Raw genomic sequence first — 16,977 nt, forward strand, 5'->3', positions numbered from 1 at the left:
AAGAAAAAATGTATAACTTTACAAAAAATAAAAATACAAAATTTTACACAAAAAAAAAATAAGAAGCTAAAAAAATGCAGCATTCTATTTCATGTGTCATAATTAAAAGATTTCAGTATCAAAATTTAAAAATTCATGTGTTATGGTTAAAAAATTTTTATACTATTTTTCTGTTTTATATATTTTTCAAACAACTCTTTCCTTTTTCTTTCTCTTATTTTCATAGTTTTTTTGTTTTAATACTTTCATTATTTTTTTTGTTTCACCTTCTACCAAGAATAAAAATAAAAAAATCAAATAAAAAAAATAAAAAATTATGTCATTTTTATTTTATTTTTTGGTTTATTTGTTTGACAACAAATACAATTTTTTTTAAAAAAAAATAGATAACTTTATAAATAAAAATATAAAAATTGTGTACAAGAAAGAAAAAGAATAAGTGAAAAAAAATACAGCATTTTATTTTATCTATCATTGATTAAGAAATTTCGATATCAAAGTTAAAAAATTTTTGTGTTGCGGTTAATAAATTTTTGTAGTTATTTTTCTATTTTATATTTTTTTTAAACAATTCTTTTTTATCCTCGTTTTTATAGTTTTTCTTATTTAAATCTCTTATAATTCTTCTTGTTTAACCCTCTACGAAGAATAAAAATAAAAAATAAAAAGAAGAAAATTAAACAAAGAAGAAGGAATAAAAAGAAATTTTGGTGTCAAAAATTAAGAAACTTCATATATCGTGATTAAAAATTTTCGATATTATTTTTCTGATAAATTTTGCACAATTCAAAACTCTTCCTCCTCCTCCTCTTTTGTTGTCATCATCATCATCATATTTTTCTTTTTCTTCTTCATCTTCTCTCCTTTTTTATCATCTTCTTATAATTCTTTTTGCTTCACCTTTTTAATAAGAATAAAAATATAAAAAAAATAACAAAAAAAGAAATAAAAATGCTATAAAAACCACAAGGAAGAGGAGAAGCAGGAAGAGGAGAAGAAGAAATAATTAAAAAAATAGCAATAACAACAGCAATAAAAGAACAACAATGAGAAAGAAATACACGAAGAAGAAATACATGATTCACATGCACGTTGTGTGAGTAATTTTTGTTAAATTTGAGTCAATGTAGTTAAAAATAGTTGACAAAACATATGAATGTGTTGCAGAACCTATATAGTATATATAATAAATACTACATATATACAAAAAAATTAAACATTAATCCATCATTCTATTTTAAAATATAAATTTAATTTTAATTCATTTTATACGTGTATCTAATTCTTTAACATCACATCAATAAAAATAAGTAATTTTTATATTGATCGTATATAGTCATTTAAAAAAACCAATATCATTAAATAATTATATAAAATATTTTATGTTATTAACAGATCAAAATTAAACTCTAAAAATATATATTTCAGATTTCATAAAAAAAATATTATACTACTATAAACAAATTTAATTATTTATTTGTTATAGGTCTGATTATTTTAGTAGTAAATTATTAGTTAGAAAAATATTTAGATTAATTTGTATAAATATCTAAATATATAGTGATTAATTTTAGTAATATATATATATATATATATATATATATATATATATATGTGTGTGTAAATAATTTTCAGCAATTGTTATAACGAAAAAGAATAAGTTTGATAAATAAATTTACATGTAATTTCAATAGTAGCCAAGAGAAAGTAATTTGGCTCAAATTTTAATTTTTAATTAATTTTTGTTTTGAAAATTATTTGAAGATACTTGTCTAAAATTTTTTGAAGACAATTTTTAAGACATGACCACATTCAAGAGTCATTATACTTTTAGGATGAAGCTCCTCTGTATAGTAGAGAAGTTGATAAAATAAAAAAATGAGGCCTTATTAATCACCATTGTTTAAAATTATTTTAAGTTACTTGTTTAAAATTTTCAAAATCTACTCTCTCGAACCTTCTATTTGGAAGAAAATTTTTACGACACGACCATATTTAAGAGCCACTATATTTTTAGGGTGAAATTCTTTTAAAATAAAAAAGTTGATAAAAATAAAAAAGTAAAATAATATTTTTGTCTTCAACGTTTAAGATAAGTTTTAAAGTTATCTTATTTAAATCTCTAATGTCTCAAAATTGTCTCAATGTTATCCCGTCATTAGTGATTTGTTAACAAAATTGACGGTGGGACAAAATTGAGACGATTTTAAAACGTTAGCGTCTTAAATATGACAAAAACGTTGTGGACAAAAATGATACATTAATCTTAAAAGAATTACTAAATCACGTAAAATGATAATGAATTTTAACGAAATAAATTATATTACGAATTCAAGATTTTTACTCATACTTGTAGAATTACTAGTATATAAACTTTTGGAAAAGATAAAAAAAAGCATGTACATATATAATAAAGTATAAATTATATCTTTTTATCTCCAATATATCGAACTTCTTTAATATTTAATTTAATTAAACTTTGTTTTTAACTTTTTAATAAATTTTAATTTTTCTTCAATGATTTTAATTTTTTTACAATAAATAATTATTTAATTTATTTTTTAATTTTGATCTTAATAAAAAATAAATTTTCTTAGAATAAAAGTAACGTGATTAAGAATAAAATTAAAAAATAAATTTATTTAGAATGAAATTAATATGATTAAGAGTAATTTATTAAAATGCAATTAAAAAAATAATTGAATAATTTCTACCGTAAAAAATTAATATTATTAAAGGATAAAATTAACATTTATTTTAAAATTAAAAATAAAATTTAACTAAATTAAACATTAAATAATTTCTGCTTTATTGTATATGTACTATGTTATTCTTTTTTTCTTTTCCGTCAGTTTATGTATTAGTCATTTTACGAATATTTTATGATGAGTAAAAATTTTTAAGTGTAAAATTAAAAAAAAAAAAATATATATATATATATATATATATATATATATATATATATTTAGAATGAAAATAATGTGTACTAATCATTTTACAAACATTTGATGATGAGTAAAAATCTTTAAGAGTAAAATTTAAAATATATATATATATATATATATATATATATATATTTAGAATTAAAAAAAATATATATTTAGAATAAAAATAATGTGATTAAAAAATAATTGAACAACCATGTACTATAAAAAAATGATATTATTGAAGGATAAAATTAAAATTTATTTCTAAGTAAAAACTAAAGATAAAATATTATTTTGGTCCTCAATGTTTGGGACGAATACTAATTTGATCACTATCATTTCAAACATTCTATTTAAATTAAACATTAAACAAGTTCAATACATTAGAGACAAAAATATATAATTTATACTTTATTATATATGTATCATACTCATTTTTTTTTCCGAAAGTTTATCTACTAATCATTCTAGAAATATTATATGATGAGTAAAAATATCGAATTCGTAGTGCAATTCATGCTAGAAGTATTCCGTTACTTGATTTGGTAATTCTTTTTAGAGTAATGTATCATTTTTGTCTCCAACGTTTTCGTCCTATTTAAGTTTCTAATGTTTTAAAATCGTCTCAATTTTGTCCCGTTGTCAATTTTATTAACAGATCCCAACGACAAGACAACATTGAGACAATTTTAAAATGGTAAGAACTTAAATAAGACGATTTAAACGTTAGAAACAACTTTAAAACTTATCCCAAACGTTGGGAACAAAAATGATACTTAACTCAAGTAAGAGAGTGAGAACTTAATTACCCTTGAATTAAGATGGCAAGATCCACTCATACATATTCAATGGTGATTAAACTTTTACTGTTTCGTTTTGTAATTTTCTTGTTTTAGAAAATCTTTTTTTTCATATTTCTATGGTAATAGCATGTGCAAGAAAAAATCAACCATAAATATTTTTCTACCAAGTGAAATTCAATATTGGTCCCTAGAATTCATAAATAAACAAACATATGTTTACATAAATTAATAAAATTGATCATATTTATAACCCACTAAAACTCATTTAACTATATGTGGGTTAATAATTATAGTAATGCTACACATCTAAGTATTTTTATGAACCAAGTTAAACAATAAGACTTAGAGTAATATTATCCATAATTGATTTTTGTTCATGTTAGACCAACTTGATTGGACTTGGTTAACAAAAATACTTAAATATATAACATTATTCTAATAATTATTCAACAGAAAACATGAACTCAAATATGCTAACAACATTTCATTGATTGACCATGTACAATTACTACCCAATCCAACACTTACACTTCAGTTAAAGTTGATCTGTTCTCTTCTATGAGATCAACATTCATTGTTTTGGCTTCAAACGAATATTTGAGACCAGGCCTAAGAATCATCCTAGATTTTATTCTGCCATTGGAGAAAAAGCAGTCTCCACAATGTAACAATTTTCTTGCCCTGAGAAAGAATAGCAATTTAAAGAGTCAGATAGGAAAGAGGAAGACTGATAAATAGTATACAAATTTTGTCAAAAAAATGTGGCGAATTTCATTTTTAACAATTGAAACGAAACTCATCTGCATTCTCATTATATTCTGTTCAGATCATACTTCACAATGTTCCTTTATTATTCTTAGATATGAAACATAATAGGCAACTTTTGATATTAATCGACACGAACCGTTTAAGTACATTATCCATCGTTGAACCTGAATAGACTTTGAAAAATGCCATCCATCGTTTAAGGAGATGTCTGACAGCAATTAATGGATTTTGAGCTGCCTTTGAAGCTTGAATAAGCAAAAAGAAAAGGAAAAAGTTACATCCTTGAGTGATACCCGATAAGTGAAAAGGGGAAAATGAAGGGTGGAAGAGTGAGTAATTTAGCTTTCAAGTTCATACCTGTGCTTCTAACTCAGCAATTCTTTGCAGAGATGCCTGTTCAATGCAAGCACGGCGCTTACATTCTTCTTCAAGCAAATTTGTAAGTTGGTACCGCAGCTCAGCCATTTCCTGAGTTAAGTCCTCTGCTTCCTCTTTGGCCTTCAACTTTTCCACTCGCAATTCTTCCTAGCAAACAGTCAAGATACCACATAAATTCCCAATCTCAAAATTCAAAAGGTGATATGTCGCACATCGGGACAAGTGTTGTTTCTTGCCTTTGTATGATCAAATTTACATAGATTGCTTCATTGATTGGACTTTATCATATACCTTAAGTTTATTCACAAGAAATTCATATTCCTGGATTTGACGTGACATCTCCATCTTCCCTTTTAAATCTGCAGCTGGATTTACGATCGTTGTCAATCTTCCAAGGAGTGGACCCAATACTCCTCCATAAGTGCTGAGGAAATATTGGGGGAACATTATTTAGTGAACGAACAATTTAAATTATAAAGGTTTTTTTATAATTGAAAAAAGAAAGAAAGAAAAAGATTACAGTATTACAAACACAACTAAAAATGAGACAATAAGGCACCTATTCTATACTATCCACAGTGATTAGTGAAAGAAGGATCACATAATCAAATCTTTTCCTTTAGCATAAGTATCCAATTAGAAGTGTCTACTTCCTTTCATCAATTATTAGTATTATGTAATCAAACAAAAAATTTGTAACTGGTCACATACTCACATGTCAACTTTTATTAATCAAGCATCTAAACAAAACTTCAAATATGTACCTTACATCCTCTGATATGGTTGAATTACAAGGTAATGAACTCAAGGATGACTGTTTCTTTATTTGTGAAATTTCCTTGTTTTCCAGCCACTCTTCAACCCTTTGGGAAAACATTCGAGTGTTCATGGTGGCAGTATCGAGCTTCTTTCTAAGATCCTTGTTTTCCTCATCTAGAGAGATGATGTATTTTTGTGCATCCTCAAATGCAAACTGGAGTTCATCAACCAATCTACCCATGCTATTCTTTTCTTCTAAGGTTTCGTCTTGGATTTTCTTGGCCTCAAAAAGACCCTGTTCCAAGGCCATCATATCTAGTTTCATACTCTCTATTTCAAGTTGAGACTCTAATGCCAGAGATGAAATCGATTCCTCCAGTTTCTCTATGAACAAAGCTGACTTCTCTAATTCCAGTTCTTTAGTCTCTAATTCGTGTACCAGTGATGCTTGCTTTGAATTGGAATTTTGCAGCTCCTCCCTTAAGCTGAAAACCTCTTCTTGTAAATATTCCATCTCCTCCAATTTCATTTCAAGGGCGAGAACACGAGCTTCTAGGTCGTTCACCTCTGTGTTCCTTGAACTGAGGTGATCCTGGAGAAAATCTGTATAAAGTATTGACAAATAAAGGCAACAAGAGCAACATCAAATCTTTAGTTCATGAGTCACAATTCAACTAATAAATGCTTTCCATCGGAATTCAACAACTATTGTAAATTAATTTTCCAGTAAAAGAGACATCTAAGGAAGAAAACACTAATATTCAATGGCAATCATCTCTGATAAAAAGATGAAGTTTGTGTGCGCAATATATGATTATCCACACTGCTGGATGAGAAGCTTCTCTTGAGAGGGAAAAAAGACATTGTTGATTTATGAAAAAAGGTTTTATCACTTTCACATGGAAGGAGCTGAAGCAAGGAAACCAACCAATTTCTTGAGAACAATTAAGCAGCTCTTTGTCCAACCTCTCGATGGTCTTCTTGTCTTCTTTATGAGCTTCTAACAATGATTTCCCATGTTGTTCCATTATCTACATCAATGTTATAAAAGAACATTGGTATTAAGTAGTTAATCAGAAACACTTTCAGAACATCATGTTGATGCTTACAATACTAAAAGGAGCATTATTTATAAACAAAAACAGAAGAAGTCTGTCCAAGGTTCAAATCTGCGTTCTTTTAAACTCTTTACCATGTGTTGGCAGTACAGGTGAATATACACTTAACAAAATCCCATCTTACTAATGAAAATATTAAAGCATAGATTTATTCTGAATCCTAAGTTTAGCAACAGGAGTTGAGAATAAAAATTTAACATCAGAGCATCAGCAGCACCCTACGAAATCAACAAGCAGTACAATCTCATCTTACTAAGTTAAAATTAGCCACAACAACCAGGTAACTGAGACATAGATATTAGAGTATTTTTATTGATCCATCATGTCATATAGGCCCGAGTGGGACATCCAATAGAAGAGAATAATATAACTTCTTTCAGTTCTATGTCTGGTTTCTTGAAAGCAACCTAGCATGTAATGTACCCGGATTAGTTGAAAGCCTTGGGTTTGGGATCTTTCCAACACATCCTTCTCTTTTCTAAGCTGCATATCACAGAGAAAAGAAGAAATGAATAACAGGAAAGATATGCGCAAATTACACTCATAAAAAAGCATTGCAAATCCAACAAAATCAAAAGCCTACAAGAAGTTTCTTTTCAAAGTCAAGAACCGAACTAACCAATTTATTTATTCATTCGTTCATTCTAAACCAAAGACAAAGATAGAAATTTCACTACCGAAAAAAAAAACAACTAAAGTGCACAAAGTAACGAGTTGAAAAGGTAGAATAGATCATCACCTCTCTATATGTTGTTCCAAGTTGAACAAGTTCCTCCACATTTAAGGGAGTATCACTAATTCTTTCGGTGCTATTCGACATTTATGTAAGCGAATCCACACAAGTGCATAGGAAGAACAGCAAAAACACCTGATTCATGTTCTTACGCAGATTAAAAATTAAAAAATTTTAAAAATAGAGAGTCAAAATTTTATCACCCTACAAGCACCACGTAATACAAGTCTACATTTTCTAATTGCAAAACAAAAATTTGAAAGAGGAATTAATAACAAGGCTTCTGCAACTAAAAAAACGATCGAAACTGAAAAGACCAATGAAAACCGTAATAAGGAGTGAAAAGACACGAAAAGAAAATCATAGATTAACCTGAAATTGATACCTTGTGTAGAGAGGGAGAAACTCTAATTCAACGAGCACCAGAACTTTGGGGATTCTGTTTTCTCTGAAAATTCAAAAATAAGACCTTTGAGGATTGAGGTGGCTGGGAGCGGGGTTTAGACTAGAGAAAGGCCACAGGCACAGTGATTTTTTTGTTTTTAACCGTACAACAAACAAAACAGAACTTGGATTTCTTCCCCACGAGGACATTCTTGTCCTTTTACTCTATTCTTTCTTGTAAGGAGTGTTTGCTGAGCAATTTGGATTGGTTTTGAAGTACCAAGCATGAACATTTTGTTGAGTTGTCGTCTCCACGCATGACACTCATTGACACTCGTTCGACATGTGTGTTTGCTGTATTTAACTGTGTCTTAATAAAAAATAAAAATTTATCTCTGAATATGTTTGTACACACCTAAATATCATTACGTGCCAACGTGTTCAGTCTTATTTTTAAAATAAATTTAGATATAATATATATTATTATTATTTAAAACAAATAAATATTTTAAATACTTGATATAATTAAAATAAAACATTAAAAATAATTTAAAATTTTAATTTATATTTTAATATCAATAAAATATTAAAATATCATTACGATTTATCTAAAAAATACTTTATATTTTATATGTACGTGAAAGTTGTGGTAGGCTTAGAGAAGGGAGGTTGAATCTATGCCTTCTTTTAAGTTGTTGTTATTACCCTTTTAAAACAAATTTGCAATTCTGATTCTGTTTGAACTCAGCAGCGGAAATTTATAAGACAATTTATTTTTGTCTCATGAATATCAGAAAACAGAACATAGCAGAGAAGAGAAAAGCTAACACCAGCATGTATCCTGGTTCGGTTGCCTTGTGCTATGCAACCAACATCCAGTCTCCTCCACAACTATGGAAGAATTTCACTATAGTTAACAGTATTACATACACCAATAACTCAGGAGTGACCCAATCCTTTCACTTACAAGTTCTAACCTAACTTGACCTTGGCTATGATAATACCTAACTATACCTCTTAGTGCTAACCCAACTAAGAAAGGGATACCTTACAGGTACAAGATACAAGACACAAACATACCTAAAGAAATCAGAGAATAACTCTAGGCTTTTCTCTCAAGTGTATCTCTCAGCCTTTTCCACTCATGGCTTTTTCTTAAGCTTTCTCACAATGCCTTTTCTCACAAGAAATTACAGAAAGATAAACTTAGAAAAGTACATTACAATCAGTAAAACATGAAGGAGATTGACTTCATCAGCAGCCTATTTACTATGTGCAAAACTAGATTCACAAACCTCAGATGCAGTTCTTCAGTATTGGTCGAATGCTTCTTTGAAAGTAAGCATTATCCAAGTAGAGGAACTTCTTTACAGAACACTGTTCACCCACTCTGGTTTTCTCTCCTTGCCTCTGAATGAATAGCAAGCTTCTTTTATCTCCTTGCATGTTGCTTGGTTCTTCTTCCAAGGTCAACACCTTGAGCCTTGAGCTTCACTAACCCACAGATTCACTTTTTCACCTTAATCCTTAGAGTGGAAACTTTGCTTCTGACTTCTTCATCTTGACCGAAAGCCATAAGGCAGTAGCCATGGAAATCTCTCATGGTCAACTTGATCTTAGCCATCGAAAAACTACTTGGTCCCCAAGTATCACTTGTGACCGTAGATGTGAAATAGAATAAGGCAGAGAGCAACTTTCTCTTGAATGCCATTTTCGGATACAGCAGAGGGTAGGGAAGAAGAGAAGAAGATTTGATGCAAGAAAGATGAGATGGATTACCTTTAACCTAAGCTTGAATTGGATTAGATTTTCTGTTTTGGCTACTGTGCTTCAAGCTTACACTTTCTCTCTCTTGCTTCTTTGGTTACTAGCTTATGGAGGAAGCTTTTTCTCTCTTTCTCTTTCTTACTTTTCTGAAGCCTTGATTTGACTTGATTAGAAAGGAGAGGAACATTGCTTTTGGTAAGGCAAAATGGTGGGAAATAAAAATTAATTCGGGCTTGGGTCAGGTTCTTCTCAAGTTCAGCCCGTTGGTGCCTTGACTTGCTTCTTTGAAGAATTTTCGCTTGAGATGAATGATTTGGGCTTGTCTTTATTTTCACTTACCATTCAGCCCATTAGCATATTTCATTTGTTTGATGTTGGGCTGCTGCAACACTTGTTTTTAGCCTGCATCACTAATCAAAGATAATCAAAAGCTAATTGGATGATTAGCCCACTAATCAAATGTTTGTCATCATCAATTTTAATTCTTAACTCAACAATCTCCCCCTTGATGACAAACATAATCAAGCAATGATCAAAGGAATTAAATTTTGAAAAAATTAGAGAACTTCCCTTTGATGTTTCTTGCTTTAGTGTTGCTCCCCCTTTCCTTCTCAAGATTAGCTTCCCCTGGATTTATGCTTTCTTCTTTATTCCTGTTTTACATTGTACCTAAAGATAACACAATAGAGAGTTGTACACAATTTTCTTGGCTAAGGGATATCAAGCAAACAGCACTGTATAGTCAATCCAACATACATTAAGCTAATATCATTAGCAATTGAAATCATACCAAAAAAAAAACTAAAAACTGAAACATTATTGCAAACCCAAAAACTAAAACACTATTGCAAACACTATTGCTTTTACTCCCCCTTTTGTCATCAAGGGTGGACAACAAGCATCAACAACAAAAAAAACGGCACTCTAAAACCTGCAAGAAAGGTTAGTGCATAGTCAAAATAACTATTTAAACAACCATAAGTGCATCAGTATTCAAAGTTATTACAGTCATCCAAGACACAACAAAAAATCAAGCAGTAGCAAAATAGAACAGAGTTTATCAGACAAACAAATAAAGCTGCATCAATAGTTTTCATGAGACAAATTCTAGGCATCAGACTCATTTCCCTCCGAGTTAGCTTCTTCTTCAACATCAGTGGCTGGATCTTCATCCTGTTGAAGGTTATCAATGTATGTCATGAAAATCGCCACTCTATCCCTTGATTTCCTTAGGAAATTTTCATATTTGCTTGCTAGCTTTCGTTCCTCCTTGCTCATAGCAATCAGGTGGTTGGATTGGGAGACAAACTCCTGAACAGCGTCCTTGACAACATTCAGCAGAATGGATTTCTTTCCAGTAGAGACTGAGGTACCCTCGGTGGAAGGAGGAGGAGAGTCCTCTGGATTGTACTCTTCATCATCATCATCCAAAATCACTCTTTCAAATCGAGTGGGTCCTTTTTGCTATTTTACTGCACCACCTCCCTTTAGATATGAATGTCTATTTTCATATTTCTCATTGGTCAAGTCAACACCAAAATACTCAAAAATACAAGTTAGAAACATGCCATAAGGAAGAGCTTTGTCCTTTTCACTTCTAACAGAATCAAACATGTATCTAACCATCAAATATGCAAATGAAATTTCAGTTTTGGTGAGAAGGGCATATAAAACAAGAGTGTCAGTGTATGAAACCCTTTGATATGAACCACTTTGAGGAAGTATAATGTGGTTGACCATTCGGTGCAACTGAGCACGTTCATATCCTAGGGCTTTGTGTGTGGGTGTAATGCCATCTATTAAGGAGACATGCTCACAAATACTAGCCAGAGCATCATTGTAAGAAACACCAACTCCTTCATCCCACTTAACTGACGTGTAAGCACAAGGCCCAACATCAGTATACTTCAAAGCATCACTGATGGTCTCATTGTTTAAAACTATATCTCGGCCCTTGACATACAAATGAGCAGTGCCTTCATGATAAGTCATGTTTGCATAAAACTCTTTGACCAACATGGGATAAACAGGTTTTTTGATGTCAAAAAGGTGATTCCAGTCCAGAAAAATTAAGTTATCTACAAAAGGAAAACCTTTTCTTTTCAAAGCGGGCAGATCAGCGAGAAAAGAGGGACATAGGGTACGATACTTGATAACTCCTTCATAAAAATCATTATTCATGGCAGATTTGAATCTATAGGGATTATAGTTTGAATGAGAGGTCAAAAAGTGAGCTTTGTGATCAAAAGGTCCAATGTCTGGTTCTTTAACATTTTTTAGAGAGACTCGAGTGTTACCTCGTTGTGAGCGCACTGGAACCGACCTGGATTTGGGTTGTGTTGGTTCGGGAATGGGTTCCTCAGTCGCCGGACGTTTGCCCTTGGAAGAGCTAGGCTTTGCAGAACCAGGTTTTGAGGAGCCAGGCTTGGAAGGTGTGGCCTTTGGTGGTGGCGTCGGCTTGGCTGAGGCAGGGAACCTTGGCGTGGTCTTGGTTCGGGCCATGGGACTAGTGCGAGGAGGAGAGGTAGGAGGAGAGGGTGAAGGTGTGAAGGTTCGGTCTTGGGAGCGAGTTGCAGGTTTGGTGGAGCGCTTGAATATTTTCTCACGAGGAGGTCTTTTAGCCAGGGTTTTCGTCCTCATTTGGTAATATTTAGGCTTTTGATGGAAGACAAGCAGTAAAGAGAGTGTGAAGAAACTGAAAAGTTTGAGGAGAAGTTATGGAGGGAAGAGAGGGAGTGTTGGTAACCGTACCCAAAAGTGGATTTCTAAAACCATGCAACTGCATCATCTTTTAAAAAGACTTGAAAAGACATGACCTCATTCAAGAAAGATTTTATTTGATTTTAAAAAAAATTTCGAAATCCTTAAAAAATCAAACTGAAAATCCTTTTTGGACAACAACATCAAATGAAAATTCTTTCAAAAAATAAAGCACACAGGCCGACCAAAAAAAATTTTGCAAAGAATTGTAGCATTCACATTTGGGCCCTGAGGTGATATGGATTTAATGAAACACATTTGGACCACTCTTGATCTGAATTTTGAAGTTGGCCCAGATTGAGTTTCACTTGAAACAAGCCCAGAACACGCTGACTTGAGGGAAACGTTCATCACCTGCCCAGAATTGTCTCATGCCTGTTTATGAGACAAAAAGCTCCAGCAAGTACATCAGCACTTTTCAAATAAAGAATCATAACTCAAAATCCCTAAACGAGTCCTAAGCATGCAGAATCTATCCTCAGCTAATGGTTTTGTAAAAATATCTGCTAATTGCTCCTCTGATTTAACAAATTGAATGCAAATATCCCCCTTTTGGACATGTTCTCTTATTGAGTGAAATTTCACTTCAATATGCTTAGTCATAGAGTGCAAAACTGGATTTTTAGAAATATTAATGGCACTCATATTGTCACACATCAAGGGAATATTTTCAGCCTTTAATTTGTAATCAGCAAGCTGTGTTTTTAACCATAAAAGCTGAGAACAGCAAAAAGAGGCAGCAATATACTCAGCCTCTGCAGTGGATAAGGCCACTGTTGGTTGCTTCTTACTTGACCATACATTTAAGGACTTTCTAAGGAAGCAGCATAGACTTGAAGTACTTCTTCTATCAACTCTATCACCAGCAAAATCTGCATTACAATAACCAAATGCAGAAAAATCATCAATCTTAGGATACCAAAGACCGAAATTGGATGTGCCATGAACATATCTAATGATCTTTTTAACTGCAGAAAGATGTGATTCTTTAGGTTTGGTTTGGAACCTAGAACACAATCCAACACTTTGCACTATATCGGGTCTAGAGGAAGTTAAGTACATAAGAGAACCAATTATTCCTCTATACCTAGTCTCATCAACATCTTTCTCAGTTTCTCCCTTATCTAATTTAGAACTAGGATGCATGGGAGTTCCCATGGGTTTAGCGTTTTCCATACCAAATTTCTTAACTAATTCCTTGGCATACTTTTCTTGATGAATGAAAATACCATTTTCAGTTTGTTTAATTTGTAGCCTAAGGAAAAAATTAAGTTCACCCATCATACTCATGTCAAATTCACTTGTCATGAGCTTTCCAAAATCAGAACAAAGGGATTCATTTGCTGATCCAAAAATAATGTCATCAACATATATTTGGACTAGAATAAAAGAATCATTAGAATTCTTGATAAATAGAGTTGTATCAGTGGTGCCTCTTTGAAAACCATTTTTCAAAAGAAAAGAGCTAAGTCTCTCATACCAAGCTCTAGGAGCTTGTCTTAAACCATAGAGAGCTTTAGATAATTTGAAAACATGATTAGAATGCTCTTTATTTTCAAAACCAAGAGGCTGCTCCACATATACTTCTCTATCTATCACACCATTCAAAAATGCACATTTCACATCCATTTGGTATAATTTAAAACCACAAAATGTAGCATAAGCTAAGAGAAGTCTTATGGCTTCCATTCGGGCAACAGGGGCAAAGGATTCATCAAAGTCTATTCCTTCTTCTTGGTCATATCCTTGTGCCACTAGCCTTGCCTTGTTTCTTGCAATGCTACCATCTTCTCCCAACTTGTTCCGGAATATCCACTTGGTGCCGGTCACTTTCTTTCCACTTGGCCTTGGAACCAACGTCCACACTTGGTTCTTTTCAAACTCAAGAAGCTCATCCTTCATAGCTTTAATCCAAGAGGGGTCACTAAGGGCTTTCTTGACGTTTTGAGGCTCTATTTGTGAGAGAAGGGCAATGTTTGAACCTTCATTTGCCTTTCTAGTGGAAGACCTTGTTTGCACTCCATGAGAGACGTCCCCAATGACAAATTCCTCAGGATAATTCTTCAAGAATCTCCATTCACGAGGTCTGGTGGACTTGGAAGCAGATTCAGTCACCAAGGGATTCTAGGCGCTGCTGGCTGCAGAATTTTCTTTAGATTTATGAGACAAAATGGAATTGTCTCTTGAATTTTCAGCATTTGCTGTTTCTGGTTCAGCTTGTCCAGAATTTTCTTTTCCATGATTTTGAGCAGTTTCATCCTCCTTTTGAGCTTGATTTCCTGCATCACAATCTTCCAAAATGCTTTGCACCAAGTTAGTATCACAAAATATAACATGTATGGACTCTTCAATAATTCTAGCATCTTGATGATAAACCCTATATGCTTTACTAGTTGTGGAGTATCCTACAAACAAACACTCATAAGCCTTTGGATCAAAATTTTCCAAATTTTCTTTGTTATTTAAAACAAAACATTTGCATCCAAAGATGTGCAAGTAATCTAAGTTTGGTGGGTAGCCTTTCCAAAGTTCATAAGGGGTTTTCTTCAAGAATTTCCTTATGATTGTTCTATTTAAAATGTGGCAAGCTGTGTTAACCGCTTCAGCCCAAAGGAACTTTGGAACATTACTCTCACAAAGCATAGCTCTTGTCATCTCTTGTATGCTTCTATTTCTTCTTTCCACAACACCATTTTGTTGTGGTGTTCTTGGACAAGAGAAGTTGTGAGATATTCCAAATTCCTCACAAAAGAATTCAAACAAATTATTTTCAAATTCAGTTCCATGATCGCTTCTTATAGAAGAGATTTTCAAATCCTTTTCATTTTGAATTTTCTTGCAAAAAGGTTCAAAGGCCGAAAAGGCTTCATTTTTGTGTGCAAGAAATAAAACCCAACCAAACCTAGTGTAGTCATCCACAATTACTAAACCATAATGTTTACCACCTAGGCTTTGAGTTCTTTTTGGACCAAATAAATCAATGTGTAGTAACTCAAGTGGTATTTTAGTAGAGATGTCTTCCTTTGGTTTAAAAGAACTTTTTGTTTGTTTTCCCATTTGGCAAGCATCACAAGTGATGTATTTGTCAAACTTTATCAAAGGAAGACCTCTTACTAATTCTTTCTTTACAAGTTTGTTTATTTGAAACATACTTGCATGGCCCAATCTCTTGTGCCACAACCACTTTTCAGATTCTTTAGAGTGAAGACAAGCTACATTTTGATCCTTTAGTTCATCAAGAGTAAGTCCATACATATTATTGAAACGCTTGGCAACAAACATCACTTCATTTGTCTTTTCATTAACAACACAACATTCAAGCCTTTTGAAAATAACTAAATATCCTAAATCACATAGCTGACTTATACTCAAAAGATTGTGCTTTAAACCACAAACCAAAAGTACATCATCAATGAAAGTAGATTGCTCATTACCTACTTTTCCAACAGCAATGATTTTACCTTTACCATCATCTCCAAAGGTCACAAAACCTCCATCATACTTATTTAGTTTGATGAAGTAGGTTGACCTTCCAGTCATGTGCCTTGAATATCCACTATCCATGTACCACATGTCCTTTTTGTTCTTGGATGCTAGGCAAATCTGCATGATGAGTTTCAAGTGGCCTTAGGTATCCAAATTAATTTGGATCCTTTGAAGTTAATCCATCTTGGTTGCCCAAGTGCATTGAAATCACAAACAACATTGTAGACTTTGTTTCCTACAACTCTCTTTTCAATGAAGCATTGTGCATATGAGTGACCAAATTTCTTGTAATTAACACAATAATTTTTCAGTGTGTGTTGCTGAAACTGAGGTAAGTTATATTGCTTGAAATGATTAAAGTTTTGAAATTTTCTGGTTTTTGGAGGAGATGCATTTCTTTTGACAAAATGGTTTTTATTAAAGTTATTCCTCTTTGCAAAGGCATTTTCACCAGAATTATTTTGAACATTTTTACCTTTCAAAAATGAGGTTTTGTTGTAAAATGGTGGTTTCTTGAGAGCAACCTCATTTTTCGAAATGTAACCCAAACCTGGCCCGTTTGAACTCGGACCAGTTCTTGGTGAAGGCTCAGCTTCACTTGTGTATTCTTCATCAGATTTTTCTTCACAAGTTGAACCATATCCGATACCTGATTTGTTTGGTATGGATTTGGTATTTGATGAAGAAGCCACAAATTTTATAGAGGAAATATTAGAAACAGCATCTTCCTTGGCTATGTAGCCTAAACCAGATTTTTCAAACAATGGTCTTTGACTTGCAAGTAATTTGTCCAAGTTGCTAGAACCTTGAGCAAATTTTGCTAAGTCACCATTCATCCTTTTAATCATATCATTTAATCTTTCATTTTCAGCAATTAACTCATGTGAAGAATCCACAATGTGCTTTCCTTTTAATTTTTCAAGTTCAGATTTTAGAAATCTATTTTCTTCAATGATGTCCAAAGCACATTCAGTTTCCTTCACTTTTTCTTTTAAAAAATTATTTTCAGCTCTTAACATATCTCTTTCAGATCTGCATTCATTGTATTTGTCAAGCAGTTTTGAGGTGTTTAAGGTAAGATCATCAATAATAGC

General features: G+C 32.1%; 1 protein-coding gene across 4 annotated transcripts; it reads right to left on the reverse strand.

Moving 5' to 3' along the window:
* Positions 1-3,874: 3,874 nt before the first annotated feature.
* On the reverse strand, positions 3,875-8,058 carry LOC112722567 (uncharacterized). 4 transcript variants are annotated; one of them, XM_025773635.3, is made up of 9 exons: positions 7,872-8,058; positions 7,493-7,621; positions 7,177-7,236; positions 6,564-6,666; positions 5,641-6,238; positions 5,168-5,300; positions 4,856-5,019; positions 4,635-4,743; positions 3,875-4,411 (listed from the first exon to the last, which is right to left on the reverse strand). In XM_025773635.3, the coding sequence occupies exons 2-7, from the start codon at positions 7,571-7,573 to the stop codon at positions 4,999-5,001; spliced, it is 996 nt and encodes a 331-aa protein (XP_025629420.1). In that variant the 5' UTR covers positions 7,574-7,621; positions 7,872-8,058; the 3' UTR covers positions 3,875-4,411; positions 4,635-4,743; positions 4,856-4,998. The 4 variants fall into 4 exon arrangements, with proteins under 4 accessions (XP_025629420.1, XP_025629417.1, XP_025629419.1 ...); XM_025773632.3 differs by having other exon boundaries at positions 4,856-5,023; positions 7,872-8,008; XM_025773634.3 differs by lacking the exon at positions 7,493-7,621 and having other exon boundaries at positions 4,856-5,023; positions 7,872-8,005.
* Positions 8,059-16,977: the final 8,919 nt, after the last annotated feature.

The sequence above is a fragment of the Arachis hypogaea genome, chromosome 11 (genome assembly GCF_003086295.3).
Source record: "Arachis hypogaea cultivar Tifrunner chromosome 11, arahy.Tifrunner.gnm2.J5K5, whole genome shotgun sequence".
NCBI lineage: Eukaryota > Viridiplantae > Streptophyta > Magnoliopsida > Fabales > Fabaceae > Arachis > Arachis hypogaea.